Raw genomic sequence first — 19,890 nt, forward strand, 5'->3', positions numbered from 1 at the left:
TGCTAATGTAAGGTCGTTAACACCGGCATATCAACTATTAATAAATTTGAAAGTCTCCCATTAGAAGTGGTGTATAAATTTCCGTCAATAAAGGATTAAATAAAGTAACCACAGTACCTACCTGTGATATTGTGATATAAGAAATACATATTTGGTCTCTGCCCTTGGTTCCTGGCACACTTCTCCCAAAGCTCTAGGATCTCCAGGTGATGTCTTTTTGTATGTTAATGAGATGACTGATGGCTGGGGGTTCCAGATAGTCTCTGGATGGATGGGAGGGGCTGGTTGCCAGGGGAACCACCCATGTGAATAGAGGGTTGGAATTTTCACCCCACCTCCACCTCTAGGGAAGGGTGAGGGGTGAAGGTTAAGTAGATCACTAACGACCAATGATGTAATCCATCATGGCTACATAATGAGGCCTCCATAAAAACCGGAAAGGACTGGGTTTGGAGAGCTTTCAATTGCTGAAGATGTGAGGCGCCTGGCAGGTGGCACTCCTGAAGAGAGACATGGAAGCTCTGCAGCCCTTCCCCCATACTTTGCCCTAATGCATCTCTTCATCTGTATCCTTTGTAATATCCTTTATAATAAACCAGTAAGTGTGTCTCCCTGAGTTTTGCAAGCCATCCTAGCAAATCAATCAAGCCTGAGGGGTAGCAGGAACCCCCAATTTATGGTCAGTTGGTCAGGAGCACAGGTCACTTGGGGCTTGTGATTGGCATCTGAAGGGGTGGGGGCAGCCTTGTGGGACTGAGCCCTTACCTTGTGGGATCTCACACTATCTCTATGTAGACAGTGTCTGAAATTAAATTGAATTACAGGACACCCTGTTAATTTACACTGGAAAACCTGGTGTCAGAAGTGTTGAGTAACTGTGTAGGAGAGTAGGAAAAACACTTTGGTTTTTCTTATCTATTACACTACCACGTATTAATAGCTTCACATATGTGTTTTCAATTTCCTCCCCAATCCCAACTACCTACCAGTCTTCTGGTCTAAGAGCTGCTAATAGGCACATAGCTAATTTAGAAAGCAGGCTCTACTGGCTTGTAACAAAGGTGAAGGAAAAGATCTTAGTTGACGAATCTCAACCTATCAAAGCTCATCAGGACACCAGTGCATCAAGGAACTAGGAAACTCCCAGAAAATATATCTTCTCACATCATGAAATGTCATTGCTTGATCAATATAATGATAAATATGACAAATATCCACCTCCTTCTTAACAGAAAATTCACTTTCTTCATATTGCCACCTCTACTAAGCCAATTTTTTTGGCCTTCCAACTCAACAGTTACTGATTAGAAGAAACTTGAAAGTAATTCACATCCTACTATAAGACAAAGCTTTCACAAACATGAAGAGCTGAGGTGAGCACTCTTCCCTAATCCACAGTAAATGTAGAAGAAACAAAAGTACTAGTATCCGAAGGAGGAAGCATTTATATTAAGAACAAAGAAGGTATCTCTGTGACAAAAATGTAGCTTGAGTTATTTTCCCAATAAAGTGGTAGAAGACTAGCAAGCCTAGATTTATTTTTATGTTTTATTCTTTACATTCCTCGAAACCAATGTATTTCACGATCAAGACAGAGGCAACTCTTCAGTAAGGGTGACAAAATTTTTAAATTTCAAGTTCTATTTGTTGCCCTGAATATTGTTATTACTGTGATCACTGATTTCATATTCAAAATTTTTACTCTAGGTGAACAATTAACTTGTTTTCTAGATAACTGTTTGAAATGTTACCAGTTTCATTATTCCCTACTGATTTTTTAAGCTTCTAGTGGATAATTCTTAATGTAATACTCTGAAAGGCTCATAACATTTAAAGTGCCTCAAATTATACTGTACTTTAAATTTAAAACAACAAGTCTAAGGAAAGATGGAAATAGACAACTTTTTTCCTGAGAGAGCCCATAACAAACAGGGACCAGATTGGGAGTGAAGGATCGGTAAGGTACCATTTTTCTATGACCCATCTCCATAACCTCTTGTTTCTCCCTAACAGACACTTCTACAAGGCAGAAAAGCCCATCAATACCTGCAAAGTCTGTCTCTACTGTTGCCTGGCGAATCACAGAATGTTCATTTATATAAGTAAAACAGGCTTAAATCATTTCTATGGTTTAGTTTTCTCTTTTCATCATTGTGATGTTGAATTGAGTGATAATTATCTTACCAGATCAAAATCCAAAATTTAAATCTTTCACTTAGTCAAGAAGCTAAATGATTTAAACTATATTCATTCAGTTAAAGAAGGAAATACTCAAACTGTCATGCTTGTATGTTAAGATACCAAGAGTTAAAGAATATAATACATGAGGATAAATGGATTTATCTGCACAGTATTTATTCCCTCCAAACTAAAAGACATGACTCCTAAGAAAGGAATTAGGCCTGTATCGAGTCATCTTGTATTGAAACATAGAATATCAAACTTGATGAAATCTTAGGTAATGGAAAAATGTGCTACTCTATTGTTACTTGTATTTCAGTTTTTGTTTAAGAAACTAGTAAAAGTGTAAAAAAAAGAAATTTAAGAAATATGCTCTTGAGAGTTAACAGATATTAGGAATCAAAATAAAAATTTACCAAACTATAAAATACTACTAAACACTTTATTTATGAAAGTCTGAAAAACGTGTGCACCAAAATAAAAATTAATAATGTTAAGTTAAAAAAAAATCTTTAAAGAATGCACATCACATGATTCTATTTTTTTAAAACTTTATATAAAAGTTGTATTATAAATACAAAGCTAAACTATTTGAGTACTAATAACACAGTTCATACAAAGAAACTTAACAGTAGTAAAATACAAATACACAAGATGCTTATTTTTGGTCTTTTTGGAAAAAACAACTAAGTTAGTTTCTTTTTTTACATGGCTCCAGGCACAAAAATAGAATATAAGATGGTAACTGCAACATTCTTAGTGTTTATCCTTGCAATTCTTTAAATGTCACCAGTCATAATGGCAATGAACTCCTCTTGATTTACTGTGGTAAAAAAGAAAAAAAATGAAAACAGTCAGAAATACAAGTATCTAACTTTTTCAGAAAATACAACTACCATTTTACACTAAGAATTTCTTAAATTTTATATTATACAAAATTCTTAATGAATCAAGACATAGCCTTTTGCTTTTACTTCTTTGCTAGAAAGCTGAACAAGTTTATTAAACAGAATTTCTTGAATACAAAATAAAATGTGATAAACATAATAAATTAGTACTCGATAATATTAACTGGGGAAAAGATTTAAGTTACCAAAAAAGTCAGTCATAGTCATAACATTTGTATACACTTGCTACAAGTTTTTAAAGCTTGACATTTTAAATTTCTTAAGTGGTTAAACAACTCTCTTTATAGTCTTTATTCTACTAGTTCATTTAGCAAATCCTTCATAAGTATGCTTGAACATATTACGTATGTAAATTACAATTCTAAAAAATGAAAGTATTAAAACTAGAAAAAAATTTTAATTTTTAACTTTCACATATTTAAAAGCCTATTTTAAAGAAGAAAATTAATCGAAACCAGGCCACCACACTTTAAAAGTGTCAACAGAAATGGCAACTTGAAAAGGTACAGATTTAATCTTAATTATCAAAGTAATACAGCAACTACAAAATAGTTGTAAATGAAGAAAATAATCACTGATAAGGACTAATTGTTAGTTTACTAAAATTATAAATAAAATTCAGTAAGAACCTTCAATATATAAAGCATAATGTTTAAGACAGCAACCCAGAAATAAAGAGAAAATCAGATAATCTTATTAAATATAATTCGAAAAACCAATACACATACATACACCAATTAATAAAAATGTTCAGAAAACACTTCCTTTTTATAAACAGGTGAGTTAATAGTCCCTAAGACTTAATACACACCTTAACAAGGCAAAAGTTATGAATGATAATTTTGATAATGGTAAAAGAACATTACACCGAGACATAAGAGACCTGGATTCTAGTCACAGCCCTGCATCTCATTTCTTCATCTGAAAAACACTCAATGAGATGATGTTTTAGGTTATTTCTAACTCTTATATGCCCTAAATAGTAATATATGAAAATACTTCGTTGAATCAATCATTTGTAAGTGCCTAGTGAGTGCCAACACCATACTAGGTGTTGGGTAATATATCAAAACAAACACCAGGTTTCCTATTCTAGAATATATTAAAATTGAAGTGAAGAAGATAGATGATATTATAAAATTATTGTTAATTTTCTTAGGTGTAACAATGGTACCATAGTTATAAAAGATAAATTCTTATTCTTAGTAGATATATACTAAAATATTAGGAGATCAAGTTCTTGACATATGGGAAATTTTCAAATGGTTCAGAAAACAATATACACACCATAGATAAAGCAAATAGAGTAAAATATTAATTACTGATTCTAAGTAGAAGGTACAATGGTGTTCACTGTACTAGTCTAATAATTTTTCTCTACATTTGAGACTGTGCATGATGAAAAGTTAGAAAAACTTAACCAATTAAAAAATGTTGAGAAGATAAAACATTTTCATCAAGAATGAGAAGAATATACTGTACTCGTTCCAGAAACCACATAGAAAACCAGTTTCAATAATTATGTTACAGAAAATATTATATAACACAAAATGATCTATTACTAAAAACCAAATATTAGTATTGGAAAAAAATCCATCATAATAGGAAAAATCACTACTGATGACAAAAATTCAGGTAAAAGTAAATCATGACTTGGACTCTAAATTAGAAATACAGGATTTGGAAAGGACGTAGAAAGAGAGTTGGGGTGGGAGAATACCATCAGAAACAGTCACAGAAGGAGAATAGTGTATGCCTAGCAAAAATAAGCTATGAGTTAAGAAAAATGAGCAGTCCAGAAGCATACAGAAAACAATGAACCCAAGAAATCAGTATTAAACATTTACAACACACTATAACAGATGTGGTGAGAACATACCACAAAATCTATAAAGCTATAATCCCTCTCCTCCCCCAATACAAAGTAAGACTCGGCCGGGCGCGGGGGCTCACGCCTGTAATCCTAGCACTCTGGGAGGCCGAGGCGGGTGGATCGCTCGAGGTCAGGAGTTCGAGACCAGCCTGAGCAAGAGTGAGACCCCGTCTCTACTAAAAATAGAAAGAAATTATATGGACAACTAAAATATATATATACAAAAAATTAGCCGGGCATGGTGGCGCATGCCTGTAGTCCCAGCTACTCGGGAGGCTGAGGCAGTAGGATCGCTTAAGCCTAGGAGTTTGAGGTTGCTGTGAGCTAGGCTGACGCCACGGCACTCACTCTAGCCCGGGCAACAGAGTGAGACTCTGTCTCAAAAAAAAAAAAAAAAAACAAAAAACAAAGTAAGACTCAAACTATATAAAATTTTTAAACAATATAACAAGTGTATACCTTCATTTAAGAATCTCAATTTAGGCAATCTAGACCAAAATAGGAAGCAATAGTGTGTTCTTAAGAAAAACAACATAATGAAAATAGCCTTAGAATGATCTGACTAGAAATCATTTTAATAGTATAACAGAGCCATGATGAAAATATTCAAAATCTGAAGTACTTTGTTTTGTTACTTAAAGATTTAGAACTTTTTCTCAATCTGTAAAATTTCAATATTCGAATTTCAATTAAACTTCATACAGACGTTCAAAAGCCACAATTTTTTATTAGTTTTATTATATGTACACATTAAAGTATAATAGCGTTTCAAAAGTCTCTTAAACTACAGTCAGCTCTCACTATCTATGGGTTCCACAGCCATGGATTCAACCAACTGCAGATCAAAAAAATTGGGGGGAAAAATAATAAAAAATAACATCACAATAAAAATAATACAAATAAAACAACACAGCATAACAACTACTTACATAGCATTTACATTGTATTTGGTATTATAAGTAATCTAGAGATGATTTAAACTATATGGGAGGACATGTATAGGTTATATGAAAACAAACACTATACCATTTTATATACAGGACTTGAGCATCCATGGATTTTAGTATCCTTGAGAGCTCCTGGAACCAATCTCCTATGGATACCCAAGGACAACTCTATTCCATGATTTCATACCTAAAAATATAATATTTAGAAAGCAGAAAGTAGCTAAGGAAATTAAATTAGCTACTTTACTACCAGAGAGCCTTTCAGACAATTAAAAGAGAATCTGTGATACCTTTGTACATTTGATTTACAATCTTCTCTATCAACAATATCTTACATCAAGTTCCTGTATCTAATAAATACAGCCCAATGTCTAGCTCAAAATAAGCATTTGATAAAATATTCATTGAATCAAATATGACTTTCTCTCTATACTGCTTTAACAAAATTTTTCATAAATCAATCATTTCATAGGGCAGATCTTAATACAAATTGCTAACAATAAGAATTTTAGAGAATTAAGTAGATTAGGTACCTTAGAGACCATCTTGCTTTGAAAGGGAAAACAAATTTTAGCACTGGAAGTGTCAGGTGAATGGGTGGCTAATATACTGCTTCCTATAATAGTATGTAATTTTTAAAACTCCACAAACATACAAGCCTAGTTAATATTTTACTTTATAGCCCAAGAGGCAACACAGCATATGTAAAAGCATGTTCTTTGTCATTATGGAGATCTGAGTTTGAGTTCTGACTTTGCCATGTATAGTATTAGCTTTGTGATAACTCTGGGCAGGTTATTAATTTCTCAAAGCTTTAGTTTCCTCGTCTTTGTATGCATCTATCTTATGCTTGTATAGGTACAATACTTTCTCCACTTTACAAAAGTTATGAAAATTAAATGACATAATTCACAATGTAACATGCTAATAAGCACATATCCAACATATAATAACTGTTAAATAAATGTTAACAATCTTCACCACTATTTAAAAGAGGATCCACTTTGGTATTTTAAATGTTTTCATTTTTCCAAAAAGACATACTGTGTTTTATTTTATGTATCTTGGGGGAGACGGTGATACTTTCTATCATTACCACACTTTATGTCTACATTGTAGTATATCATATTTACCTTTAACTCTACATTCACCATGTTTATACTGTATACATATAATAAAATAATAAAACATTTTCATTGCTCTTAAGATACTGAAAAGCATGATCACAAAGACAGAAGAATTACTAAACTCCACAAAAAAGGCAGCAAAGTATAATCTTTAGCAATTTAACATACAAAGAAAGTAGTATGTATCTCTAAACAAAATTTGGTTTTCAGCCAAAAGAATACATATTATGTGTATAAAACTATCAAAACAATTTGTTCCTTTAAATGCCATGGGCCCTACATGGAAGTCTCATAATTCATACAAATACCTTTAGGGGAGGCTTTTGAGAAAAAGATGTTTAAGATGTACCTGGGAGAATGAATAACATTTTAGCAGACAGAAATTGGCAATTAGAGCATTCTAAGATTAAGGAACTGTATAACAAAAGGCACAGCATAAAAAATGTGTTCTCAGGATACAGAATTTTGTCAAAGTATATAAATATGGGAAGTGAGGGTTAAGGTAGAAAAGTGGAACACAATAGGAAATTATTTGGGGTGGGACAGATCATAGAAGACTTTGAACTTTACTGTGTAGGCAGTGAAGAATCATTCTAAGTGTTTAAACACAGAAATGACATCATAAAATCTCTATTTTAGGAAAAGAATGCCATCAGTAGACAGAAGAAGAAAGAGATTAGAGACTTACACGCTTAGAGGGTAATGAGGAGGCTATGAGAGATTGCAAAGTGAAGGTAGGAACCACATTTGCCTTTTTCATTATGTAGAAAGTCAGCACACAGGACCCTGCACCCAGTAGGCAGCCAACGAAAAGATAAATGAGGCCATTATAACATTCCTAATTAGAAATTAGGGCTTGAACTAAGATAGCCACAATGGACAAAGAAAAAAAAAAAGATTCAAAATATTTGAAGGGTAAAGAATCAACAGAATTTAGTAATAGTTTAGAAGTACATGCAGGTTGAAGAGAAGGCATTAAAGACTGAAATTCTACTGAGTGGCTGAATGTTTGGTGATGTTTTTATCTTTAGAGAAAAAGTAAAGTACCTTCTTGGTACTTTACTTGGTACAAAACCTCATACTATAATATGTATAATTGGTTTTAAACATCTACTTCTAAATTGAATATATAAAATATTTATGCAAAAAGCCCATTACAAGAAGTGAGAGGTTTACAAAGGGTCTTGAAAGTTCTCTGGTTTTAGAAAAATTTATTATATGTGTAGCATCAGGAATACTTAGAAAATATGTTTTACTCAAAACTTACTTTCTCCATCACCATCTTTATCAAATTCTTCTATCATAGCTCGGAGTTCTTCATCACTCATGTTTTCACCCAATTCTCTGGCAACGCGCCGCAAATTCCTCAAGCTTATTTTACCTGAATCATCATCATCAAATAGTTTAAATGCCTTCAGTATTTCTTCATGTGGATCTCTTTCCAATATCCAGTCTGTCACTACAGTTAAAAAAAAATTTTAAAAGTAAACCTGCATGCATAATCACAATGGCATGTATTTATGAAATTAACTAAATACCAGACGAGAATTAAAGCTATCAATCTGTCAACATTTAGTACAACAATAAAATGTCAAATTAGATCCCCCAAACCCAAAGAAGTTAGAAAAGTCAAATCCATATTTTAAATTGTAACCTTTTTATTATCAATGATTTGTCTTTTATATAACAGTAAGCAAAACTATATCACATAGAAGCAAAAAAAAAAAAAAAAAAAAGGACCATTTTTAATATCATATTTACTTAAAGGATGCTACTATCAAGAATTGTACTAGGCCCTACTGACATTAAGCACACAAGTCTAGGAGTATGTAACCTAGTTGTAGAGAGATATACCAACAAAATAATTAAAGCTAACTAGATAAATGCTGTTTGCTGGTTAAACTTAATACTAACACTGATTCTTCCTCAAATTTAATCCAACTTAACAAAAACCACAAAAGCTGAGAATTTAACAAAAAAATACTGCCATCGTTGATACAGGCACAATCTCAGACAGTAGATGAAAATTCCACTGATATCTTCAAGATTAGAAGAACCTCTTGGTTTTCCAAAATGTGGAAAGTAGTAAAAAGGCTTGCATCTGATTATAGTAATAAAGCCAAAAGAAAAAAAAGAAAATCACAATTCTGGAAAGGAGATCTCTCTAAAGTCTCACCATTTTGTTCAGAAAGATAACTTTCAGACCACTAACTACAAATAAATGTGAGTAATTTCAAACCTCATTAGTAATATATTTGAATTTATATTTTAATATAATAAATATATAACAATATATTAAGAGTAAATTTAAATATTTTTTATTTCACCAGTCTTTAATCAACAGCCACAACAAAGATTGAAGTAAAAATCCATGGTATAAGATTTTTTAACTTACTAGATAAAATTCTAAAGCTATCTAAATAAACATCTCTGAAGTAATATTACATGCTATCTACCCCTACAAGAAAAGGTATTTATTACTTTCACTCTGCCATTAAAAATAACTCAGTCCTGTCAAGGGTTACAGAATCGTTACAAAATAGCAACTGCTTATAGATGGAAAGTACTGGAATGTTTAATGAACCCAGAATGAAAAAAAATACAATCCAAGTCTCCAACAAGTTATTGTTTTGCTGCTGTTTTTTCCATATTTGGTTGAATAAGCACCACCTATTCAAGCTAATATTAGACCATCGACTCATATATTCAACAGTTTTCTTTTATCCATTAATTTTATCCAGAAAGTCTTCCAAGTAACTAATTGAAGTATATTACTATACGTATGCAAATCATCAAGGCTCATAAATATTCAGTCAAAAAGGAGCTGGCATATCTACAGCCATAACACCAAAATAAAATACCACACTTAACTCTATGGCTCATACTCAACTCATTTTGAATTTAGTCCCAACAAAAAAGCAGGACAAGGAAAAAAAGTGTTAAGAAATTTTCTTCACCAATTAAATAATTTACATGACAGGTGAACCAAAAAAGCAGCTTGCTGAAAGTATTAATGTACTTAAAGAAGCAACAGGGTGATCTGGGGAACAGATGGGGCTCCAAGATGTATAAATTCTTATCCCACTGGTGCTTTGTGTTAGTTATTTCAGATTTATGTGTCTATATAATCTTTTATCAATACTCTGTTAAAATGCAGCTTTTATTGGGAATTATAAGTGTTCATCATTCTGGACAGCTAAAACATTAACTAGTTTATAACTTTATGACTCTCCTCCATGCCTTCATGTTCTATTCAGGTTCTACAAAGTAGAATTTAATTATAAGAAATATATTTATTTTCAACAAAAATAAGTCAACTGACATAGAGGCAGTTAAAGCGGGTTCATCTATTTCACAAAACTCCAAATTTCTGTCCATGTAACTTTATTTTCAAATGATTTAACTGTACTATCAGAAATGTATTTCATGGGACCTTTCACATATAAAAATTGAAAATTCCAAAACATCGCATTAAAACTAAATTAAAAATCTTTAAAGGTGATGCCAGAAGTATAGCTTCAACTATTTAATACATTTCTCACTGCCCTTTTGGAAATTTCTATCCAAACACACCACAATTACTTAAACTCAACATGTTGGAATACAAATTCCTTCCACTCTCACCATAATAGCTATAACTGCCTCTTCCACCTTCACCCCCAAAAGATAACAGTATTATTAACAGCTAGTATCCCATATTTGAAAAATATGAATCATTCTCAATTCCATAAACCTAATCAGTGATTAGGTCCTATAGTACTCAGAATACTGTCTTTTTTAAAATTCTTAAATGTATTCTTTTTCTTTTCATCATCATCATCCTCAGCATAAAAAATCTAGTATTTTTTGTCTACAGTCTCTCTCCCCTCCACCCACCTTCAATACTCTCATTAGTTATCTTTCTGAAACATAACATATTCCCTTCCTCAAAAATTGTCAATGATCCTCTGCTAAAATCAAAACTCTATAAATTATGCAAAATTTTACGAATCTGGCCCAATGCTACCTTTCCAATCATTCCCCTATCCTTTAGCCCAAGGGACTATCTGAAGTTTCCCAAACATGCTACACTTCTAGTACCATCCTTTGTTGTTGCTGTTTTCTACATCTGGAATGCCTTTTCTCTACTCCTGTAATTTCTCCTTGGAATGATATCCTATTCCCAAAGGCCTTAATTTAAAATCCCCTCTGTAAAGTGTTCTTCAATTCCTCTAGATCAGGGATTAACAAATCTTTCCTGTAAAAGGTCAGAAAGTAAATATTTCAGGCTTTACAGAGGGCCATAAGGTCTCTATCTAAACTCACTCTGCCATAGTAGCACAAAATCAGCAATAAAAGAATGGGTATGGTGGTAAACTGGCAGCAGCCAAATTTGGCCCAAGGCACAGTTTGCTGACTCCTGCTCTAGACAAAATTACAATTTATCACATAGTACCACTGCATGTTGTCAACTATATTTAAATTGTAAGCTCTTTGAAAGAAAAACCTCTTAGTAACTTTTAATTAATTCCCCTTTCTCACGCCAGCACAGTACCTAATGCCAAAAAATTCAGTGTTTGTTATATAAATAAGCAAAATGAAGAAAAATAATACAACATTCTATATAGGCAATTAAATGAGTAGTACATGATAAAAATAGATGGAATACAAACATTTGACTTATCTTGGTCTATCTTTTAAGACAGTAATTCCTAAAACACCTATGTTACTCATTAGCCTCAGCCTACCTTACATTACATCTGAATTTACATTAAGTTTATCTTAATGTTCTTTTCCAGTATTGGGAAGAATCTAGTTAAGTGACAAACTTCACCCAGATATATATGTAGGACAGTATCCTTAGGCAATAATAGATGGTACATAAGTCTAAGACTCAAATGAGTCACCTGTCCCAAAGTATAAAATATATATTAATCTGTGGTCAGTTATTAGTTAACAATAATCAACAAATAGGGGAATACATAGTTTAGGTGGCATGGTACTCTGATCTCTGCTAATAAAAATCACAGTTTGAAAATTGTACTCATCTAAGATGAAATAATTTACTTTGTAAAATTATTGATGATGATATAGTGCTTAACATAGCCTTCAACTATGAAAAAAGACAATGAGAAAAATATACAACACAGAGAATACTTTTTATGTCCTAGTAATGTACATAATTATTTCCATTCACTGAAACAAATGAAACAAAGACTATTTTTTAAAGTAATAAATAATAGCAAACATTTAGTAGCACTTACAATATTCTAGGCCCTTTTCTAAGCACTTTACATATAATTAACTTATTTAATCCTCACAAGTACCCTGATAGAGAGTAAAACTATCCCCATTTTATAGTTGAAAATGAGGCACAGAGAAGTAAAATGACCAAGATACACTGAAATAAAATGGCAAAAACAAGAGCTGAATCCAGGGAATTGACCAACGTAGTCCATGCTAAACCACTACACAGTGAACTAGTGTACCTTAATTATAGTTCTTTCCTAATAGTATCATTTCCACTATATTCTAACACTGTATTTCTACAAATAAACAATCTAAATTGAAACTTGAAATATTATGATCATAAATCCCAAGAAAGCATCCATACTGGGAGAATAAAGGTGTATCTCTCCCTCTCATAATAATTCTACAAATTAGAGGAAAAAAATAATATGCTCCCAAAAGAGACAAGTTGCCTTTCTAAACAGTAATCTATTAGTTCCTAAGTTGGGGATCTTCTATGCAGTGGTTTTTTTTCTCTTAGATTTATCATTTACTTTCTATATTCTCTGCTTTTGGTTTGCGCTTTCAAATTTAAAAAAAAAAAAAAACCACACACAATGACTAATGATATGAATATAATTTTCCTCTGTCTACTAATTGCCATTTCTTTTTGCTTCCCATATTGCTTCCTACTGAATATTTAAAATAAGGGGTTTGTGTATGCATAATTGAATTTGTTTCCAAATTTTTTAAATATCTTAAAATAATTATATGATATGCTTATATCATGACCCATAGGTTTAGAAAAATAACTTAATAGAAATAAACCTGAATATTTATACATTTTGTATATAAAATTGTAGGCAATATGTTTAAGTTATAATACCAAAGTCCTTGCCTTCCAGAATCTCCTATTCTGAAAAAGCCTCCTCTGTATATGCTATAAATAATTCCCTAAAATCAACTGTACAAAAATTTAACCATATTAAGCCTATGATACATTTTCAGCTGGTGGTTCTAAAATTTTTTCTCCTGCTTCTAGTCGGCTAACTGCTTCCTTCACTACAACCCTCACCCCACTCTTAAACAGATGACTTTATTCACTCAGATCAAGGTCATCCAGAGTATGCAGCCCCTCATAAACTTTGTCAACCTGAAGGCATGTGTTTCATCTATAGCCAAAGATACTAACAGCTACCAGTTCCTCCTCTCCCACTTTGCCAACAAAAATCACATACCAGAAAGGTCTTGGAAAATATTTTCCTAACAGCAGGATACCAAATTCTCTGTTTTACTAAACGAAAATAATTTATTTATCACCTTTCTAGTTTTATCACATAATATAAAAACACATAACTTGGAAACCCATCTTTCCATAAAAGCTACACAATAGTTCCTTGGTTGGACTCTTCAGGGCAAAACAAAAGACAAAACTATGTATCTGACAGCAAAGCTATTATTTTTTCTTTGAAAATCAGGAAAAAAAGAATACCAAAAAAGCCTGAATAAGAGCCACATTATACACCAATATTCGGTAACAAAATTCCATAACCCAGAGAATTAAAAAAAATAACTGATATTAACCAGATAAATTTCCTAACAACTGCTGATTACAAAGACCATTAAAATACACACCAACTTCATTAAAATCTTCAAAGGTGATTTTCCCTGTGGCTTCTCTGTCATAATCTTTAAGAATCTTCAGTACATCAGCCTTTTTTACATCAAACCCCAAGGCTCTCATTGCCACCTTTTGGATTAAAAGGGAAAAGCAAATTATAAAGCACTCTGTATGAAAGAAGTGATTTCTAGTTCTTAAGTTTTTATATTTTAAGAGATGACAACACATTGATATTAAAAATATAATTTTTGCATGTTTTACGTCTCTAAAATAACAAAGCAATAGTGTAATTTTTCTTCACTATTGCAATTAAATAAAAAATTTTTCATGTAGATATTTTTATAGGACAAAATAATCAACAAGTATTTACAGAATACACTATAATGCATTGACTTAATGCACAGATAATTTAAACAAGCTATTTGTTCTCAAGGGATTAATAACCACAATAGGAAAAAGGCATGGCATAAATATTAAAGCGTTCTATGATAGAAGAGATAAAAACATTATAATAAGAACTACCAAAATAAGATCCTAAATGATTAGCTATCAAGTAAGTAGTCTAAGGATCCTTAGAGAAAAAAGAGATCTTGTTACTAGTAACAGGGAAGGAGAGACATGTCACTGGTTAGAGAAGCCTTATTTGGAGATTCACCTTGTTCCCCATGGATAGAGGAAGTGGAGTAATAGGGCATTCAGAAAGGATGATGGTTATTCAAAAAGATACTGAAACAAAGAATAGATTTGAGGGACATTGAACAGAGCAGTTTACCTCATCTGAATGGGAAGAGTACAGATAGAAGAAAGCAATTAGCAAATGAAAAAAAGGAGATGGTAAGGAAAGTGCAGAAAGCATTCAATAGAAAGCAAAGGAAACTGAACTTTATGTAGTATGCAATGAGGAGTCAGAAAAGATTTATGAGCAATGAACAATACGGTGAAAGAATTTTAAAAAGATCTAAATCTAATGGTAGTGTATAAGGTGAACTAGAGGTGGAGAAACCATTTAGGAAGCTCCAGGTATTAAATAGGATCCCAAACCAAGACAGCCAATGGTAACACATGGAAGAGACATCATAAAGGAAGAACTGATCAAATCTGGGTAACTAAAAAAACAGTGGGAAAAGAGCACTAAAGAGGATTGTAAGATTGGGAAAGCTAAACTTACAGGCCTATTATTGCTTTTACACATTCTATTCTGTCATTGTATAGTTCTTACTAGGAATTCTTATGCTTAAAGTCCCTTACAAAGTCACCAAAATTCAAACTATCAAATAAATATTTGCATTCACCTGTCCATTAAGGCTACTAAAAATCACAAAATGCTATTTTTCCCCTTGTACTAAATCAAAGACCTATACAACTCTAAATACCAATTTCTTCTTATATCTTCTTTATAAGTAATTCTAGGCCTTAAAGTTGACATTTTTACCCATTAGCATGTGTCAACATCAGACAGCACTCATGTTGTTTGCACCAGAGAAAGTAGATTGAAGCTGTCTTACTAACTTGTTCAAATTAAAACATTTAAAGACAAATAACCATCTCCCAATCTGGAAAAAGTATGAGTCACCACACAAAAATAAAAACAACAGTAGGAAGAATATGGTAAGAACAGTTTAAATTCCACAGTTTGAAATCCTTTCATTATGTGAATGAAAAATAAGCACCTTCCATAAGAATGTATTTTTACATTTAAAATACTATTCATTTTACCATGTGAAAAAGATTTTCTAAAAGCTATGTTAGGGGTTCTATTCTGTTTTATTATAGCATCTAACTGTGAATGCTTAAAATGGCTTCACAGTTCCAAAACCAGTTTAGCTAAAATAATTATTTAAAGCAACTGTCAAAATGCAAATCATTTAAACAGAGAAATACATATTCCAAATTATATTACCTTTAATTCATGATAATCTATTGCTTCATCTTTGTCTGTATCAAATAACTCAAAAGCATCTTTAATTTCTTGTTTCTGTTCCTCAGTGAGTTCTCTTCTTTTTTTCCTCTTATTTTTGTCTACTACAAGCTCGCTTCTATGAAATGTAAAGGAAAAAATACGTTAGTCCACTTTAATTCTAATCTCTTATACAAATTAGCCAATGAATAATTTTCTAAATTTAAAACAAGGAAGTATTTTGGAAAAAGATAAAGAAACTTTTCCCATATGAGTCAATGCCCTGCTCATTCCATTCTAAATTGCTATATATTTGCACTTCCCAAAACTGAAGAGTGTTATATGTTATTAAAAGAAATGATCAAACTTTTCCTCTTCCCAGCTTTGTATTTATTCCCACTAATATTACTGTGGAAGAAACAAGTACTACGAATAAAAAATATTACTTTTATGTCAGAAACCTCAACCAAAAAATAAAGCACTCATTATTCATATCATTCTACAAGAGTGTAAAAATAAACCCTCCAAATGAATTCATAGAATTCATAATTGATCACTATATGTTTGGTTTACTTTTGATAGTCCTTAATAATTAAGTTCTTAAAATTACTACAAAAAAGGAATCATAATTTATTAACTTATAAAGTATCTTCACACTGTAGCTTCAAAATGGTTTCAGATTACATGTTTCTAACAGTTTGGCACTTTATTTTTAATCTCCTCTACTGATATTAACAAATCATCCTAAATGTTGTTGAGTATAAACATAAGATATCATGAATATTAAATGCCACAAATAGTGCATATTTGTACTTAATTCTATAAAATAACGTCAAGAGTCTTGTAAGTCTCACTTAACATGTAAATTACATAACAAACTCTGGAAAAACTTAAAGAAAAGAACCAAAAAATTATTTTAGAGCCGGAAATGTCTTCCTTAAAAGCTGACCATCTAAAAGTGCTCCAAATTTTTAATGGGGGTGCAACACTTGTATAAGAACGAGTTTGAAACACAGACTCCTGTAAAACTTTCAAACGTAAAAACCAGTTGCCCATATTAAATCACAAGTTATCTATTTGCGTTTGAAAGTCTGAAAGTGTTTGGATCTCTTAATCTACCACAAAAAAAAAAAAAATAAAAATAAAAAGGCTATAAAGTGACCAGCAGGTGAGGTATAATAAACCCGAGGAAGAACTTTCTTTCACAAGAGACCTGACTTAACACAAACTTGGGTATTCCCAGAGTCGTTCCTTCCCTTCCCACTACTCAGAAAGGCCAAATTCGGAACCGACTAACTGACCCTATCCAATGGGTACCACGATTATCTCTTAGCAGAACACGGAACTTTTTGTTAGAGTGCAGTAACTACATAGATATTTTTAAGGTACAACGTCTACATAGGGCGAGGGGGCGACAGAGGGTAGAGGTTAGAAGTGAATGAAAGGTAAAGAAATTCAAGAAACAGGAAATCCAAGAGAGAGAGGGCCAGTTGAAGTCACTAAAACAGGTCTCCAGTTATACAGTAAAGCAGGGCCCTTGGAGAAGTGCACGGAAAAGTTCTGTGTTATTTCCAAAATTTACAGGTGAGTGATTGCATTGGCACCGGTGCAGCTGAGGCAAGGCCCTAGTCCAGGCACGAAGAGCTGAATGAAAGGATGCTACGCGGCCTGATTTCTCACACTAGCACTGAGTAGAAACCTCGCGATATTTCACTTCCACCTCGCTCACACCTAAGCCCTCTTTGGTGGTCCAAAGCCCAACGCGCTAAACGACCACCTCAGCTGAAGTGTACTGGGCTCGTCACCTGCAGCACGCCAGAGTCCCTGAGGAGGAGGATCCGCGCAGGTTGCCCTAGGCTCATTTCCGTGGACCCAAACTGCACCCTCTTCCTTGCCTCGGCCCCAAACGGCCTCCCACACACACCCGCCCTGGGTCCCGCTCCGGGGTATGGAGAGCATTGCTGCCTCCTTATTACCGACCTCAGAGCTAAACTCATTTTCTCTTCGGACAAAGACGTTCTTCTCAAGAACAATTTTTAACCCCTACCCAAGGCAGCAAGACTTCCACAAGCCGTTCAACAGACACAAACGACCTCAGTGGCCGCAAGGGCCGCCCACATGATAGGCACTGAGGAGCTGGATTGGTTGAAAAAATCTCTGAAGTTCTGCCCAGTAAAGCGGAAGCTTCACCAGTCCTCTGTTTTCATTGGGTAGACTTTGCGTCAATCAAGGAAATTCTTCTGCCCTCCTTTCCTGCTGCCGCTCCCGCCCTTTAGATTGGCCGGATGCCTTTTCCCCCAATCCTTTGCGGGGCCGGTCTCTGAGTCCCACCGTAGCGGTTCAGGAGGTGGGTCCCGAACCTCGCCTCGCGTGTGTAGGCCTGCGACTGTGAGCGAGTGTCCGGAGACTAGGCGGACATCTCCGAGGGTGGGATAGGGAAGGACAGCCGCAGACTATCAAAGGAGCGAGTAGCTGGGGAAGGAGGTCTGGGAAACTTGGCCCCGCTGTGTTCTAAAACTTTGGATGGCCTGTGTGCGTGGGGAATTTATTTAAAACACAAATGAAATGTCCCTTTCTCCATTCTAATTTCAGTAAATGTGAATCTGCATCTTTCCCCCCCTTACAGGCTGTCCAAGTGATTCTGAAGCAGGTGCTGTGGATTATACTTGGATTATCACAGAGTTAGGTTATTAGGCTGATTACAGGGAAGCTGTATCTAAACCGCCCTTCCCTCCCCTTTTCCTCCTTTGAACTGTTCAGAACCGATTTGTTTGCTTCCGTCCCTTATTTTTACAGTGCTATAACCTGTTTATACATATTTTCGCTGCTAAACCAGGTCACCTGAAGCTCGCTCAACGTGCTAACTGGATAGCTAATATGTTTACTTGTCTCTCTTACTAGGCTGAATTTCTTGAAGGCCAGGTTTATATCTTCCATTTAATGCTATTCCTTGTGCCTAGTAAAATGACTGGTGCACAGGTGCTCAATAAATAGTTGTTACATTGAATGGAATCTTGCCATGAAAAGTCACAAAGTACTGAACTAAGCTGCGGATCTCATAAACAGGAGTAAAATAGCCTGAAGGCGGGAGTCGAAGGGGAGGGAGAGGATATATAAACGCTATATGTATAAGGGATGTATGTGAAGGTTTAGAGAAGGAAAAGAACGCGGCAACCTAGAGGGCTTCTTAAAGGAGGTGGCATATATGTTAGGCGTAGAAGGATAAGCTAAATTTAGATAAGTAAAGATAGTATGATAGAATAAAGCTAAAAATTAATAACTAAGGGATAGCACTCCCAAAAAACAAAAGTAGAAAACTTTAAATTTTAAAGTACCTTTATAAATGACCTTTAAGTCTAAAAGGAAAGAAAAATTTCAGTTACACACTAGAATTTAAAGACATTCCAAAAGCTGTATGTTAAAGTGTTAATTTAAGATATAGACCAAGCTATAGGAGAAAGTCATTTAAATTAAATTAGAATGAGAATAAACCATTTATTTTAGATGTTAGAAATGAAAAACAAAATAAACTACTTGAAATTAGGAAGAAATTACCTATGATAAAAAAGCAACAACAAAATAAATAGAAAAAATGTTTAAAGGAAATTGATAAAATTAAACACTCTCATAATCTAGTGTGAAGCTCATTCTTGGCAATAGCAGTAAAATTCTCAGATTTGTGGGAAGTGTAACAAAGGGAATAGTGCCACTAATAACTTTGGTAGTTTAAGAGATATAAAAATCATTAAAATACACAACTTCATGCTGCCAATAAACATTAATGCAAAATGAAATAGTCATAATTTAAGGAAAACAAAGATAATGCAAAAAAAATGAAAAACTGAATTGGGTCAATAATTAGTAATGAAAAAAAAAAAGATACCAAAGTTCTGTACCCTCAGAAAACATCCAGCCCACTCAGATTTATGAGTGAAGTTTAAAAATTCTTGAAGAGGTAATTTGGAGAGCTTCTTAGCTTAATTTTTGAAGCTAACACAACCCTCAGGATCCTAAAAAAAATTCAGAATCACTCAATGTAATCTCAATGGCGACAGAATCTATGCATGTTGCTTACCGTGGTATGCCGACTGCCTGGCTCGTATTTGATGTTCATTTGTGAATATATGT

The 19,890-nt window shown here is 33.5% G+C and overlaps 1 protein-coding gene across 3 annotated transcripts; it reads right to left on the reverse strand.

The window, feature by feature from the left end:
- Nucleotides 1-1,718: 1,718 nt before the first annotated feature.
- On the reverse strand, nt 1,719-17,855 carry CETN3 (centrin 3). 3 transcript variants are annotated; one of them, XM_069492441.1, is made up of 5 exons: nt 17,743-17,855; nt 15,766-15,901; nt 13,880-13,994; nt 8,304-8,495; nt 1,719-3,004 (listed from the first exon to the last, which is right to left on the reverse strand). In XM_069492441.1, the coding sequence occupies exons 1-5, from the start codon at nt 17,757-17,759 to the stop codon at nt 2,961-2,963; spliced, it is 504 nt and encodes a 167-aa protein (XP_069348542.1). In that variant the 5' UTR covers nt 17,760-17,855; the 3' UTR covers nt 1,719-2,960. The 3 variants fall into 3 exon arrangements, with proteins under 3 accessions (XP_069348542.1, XP_069348544.1, XP_069348543.1); XM_069492443.1 differs by lacking the exon at nt 1,719-3,004 and adding an exon at nt 5,451-5,488 and having other exon boundaries at nt 8,418-8,495; nt 17,743-17,824; XM_069492442.1 differs by lacking the exon at nt 1,719-3,004 and adding an exon at nt 5,451-5,488 and having other exon boundaries at nt 17,743-17,824.
- Nucleotides 17,856-19,890: the final 2,035 nt, after the last annotated feature.

Source organism: Eulemur rufifrons, chromosome 17 (assembly GCF_041146395.1).
Source record: "Eulemur rufifrons isolate Redbay chromosome 17, OSU_ERuf_1, whole genome shotgun sequence".
NCBI classification, from domain to species: domain Eukaryota; kingdom Metazoa; phylum Chordata; class Mammalia; order Primates; family Lemuridae; genus Eulemur; species Eulemur rufifrons.

What these genes read in the sequence shown, in the direction of transcription:
- CETN3 (XM_069492441.1), bottom strand. An exon ending in TGAAGATTTTAATGAAGTTG is followed by an intron (nt 8,496 to 13,879) that starts GTGTGTATTTTA and finishes TTTTAACTGTAG; the next exon opens with TGACAGACTGGATATTGGAA. An exon ending in TAAAGATGGTGATGGAGAAA is followed by an intron (nt 3,005 to 8,303) that starts GTAAGTTTTGAG and finishes TTTTTACCACAG; the next exon opens with TAAATCAAGAGGAGTTCATT.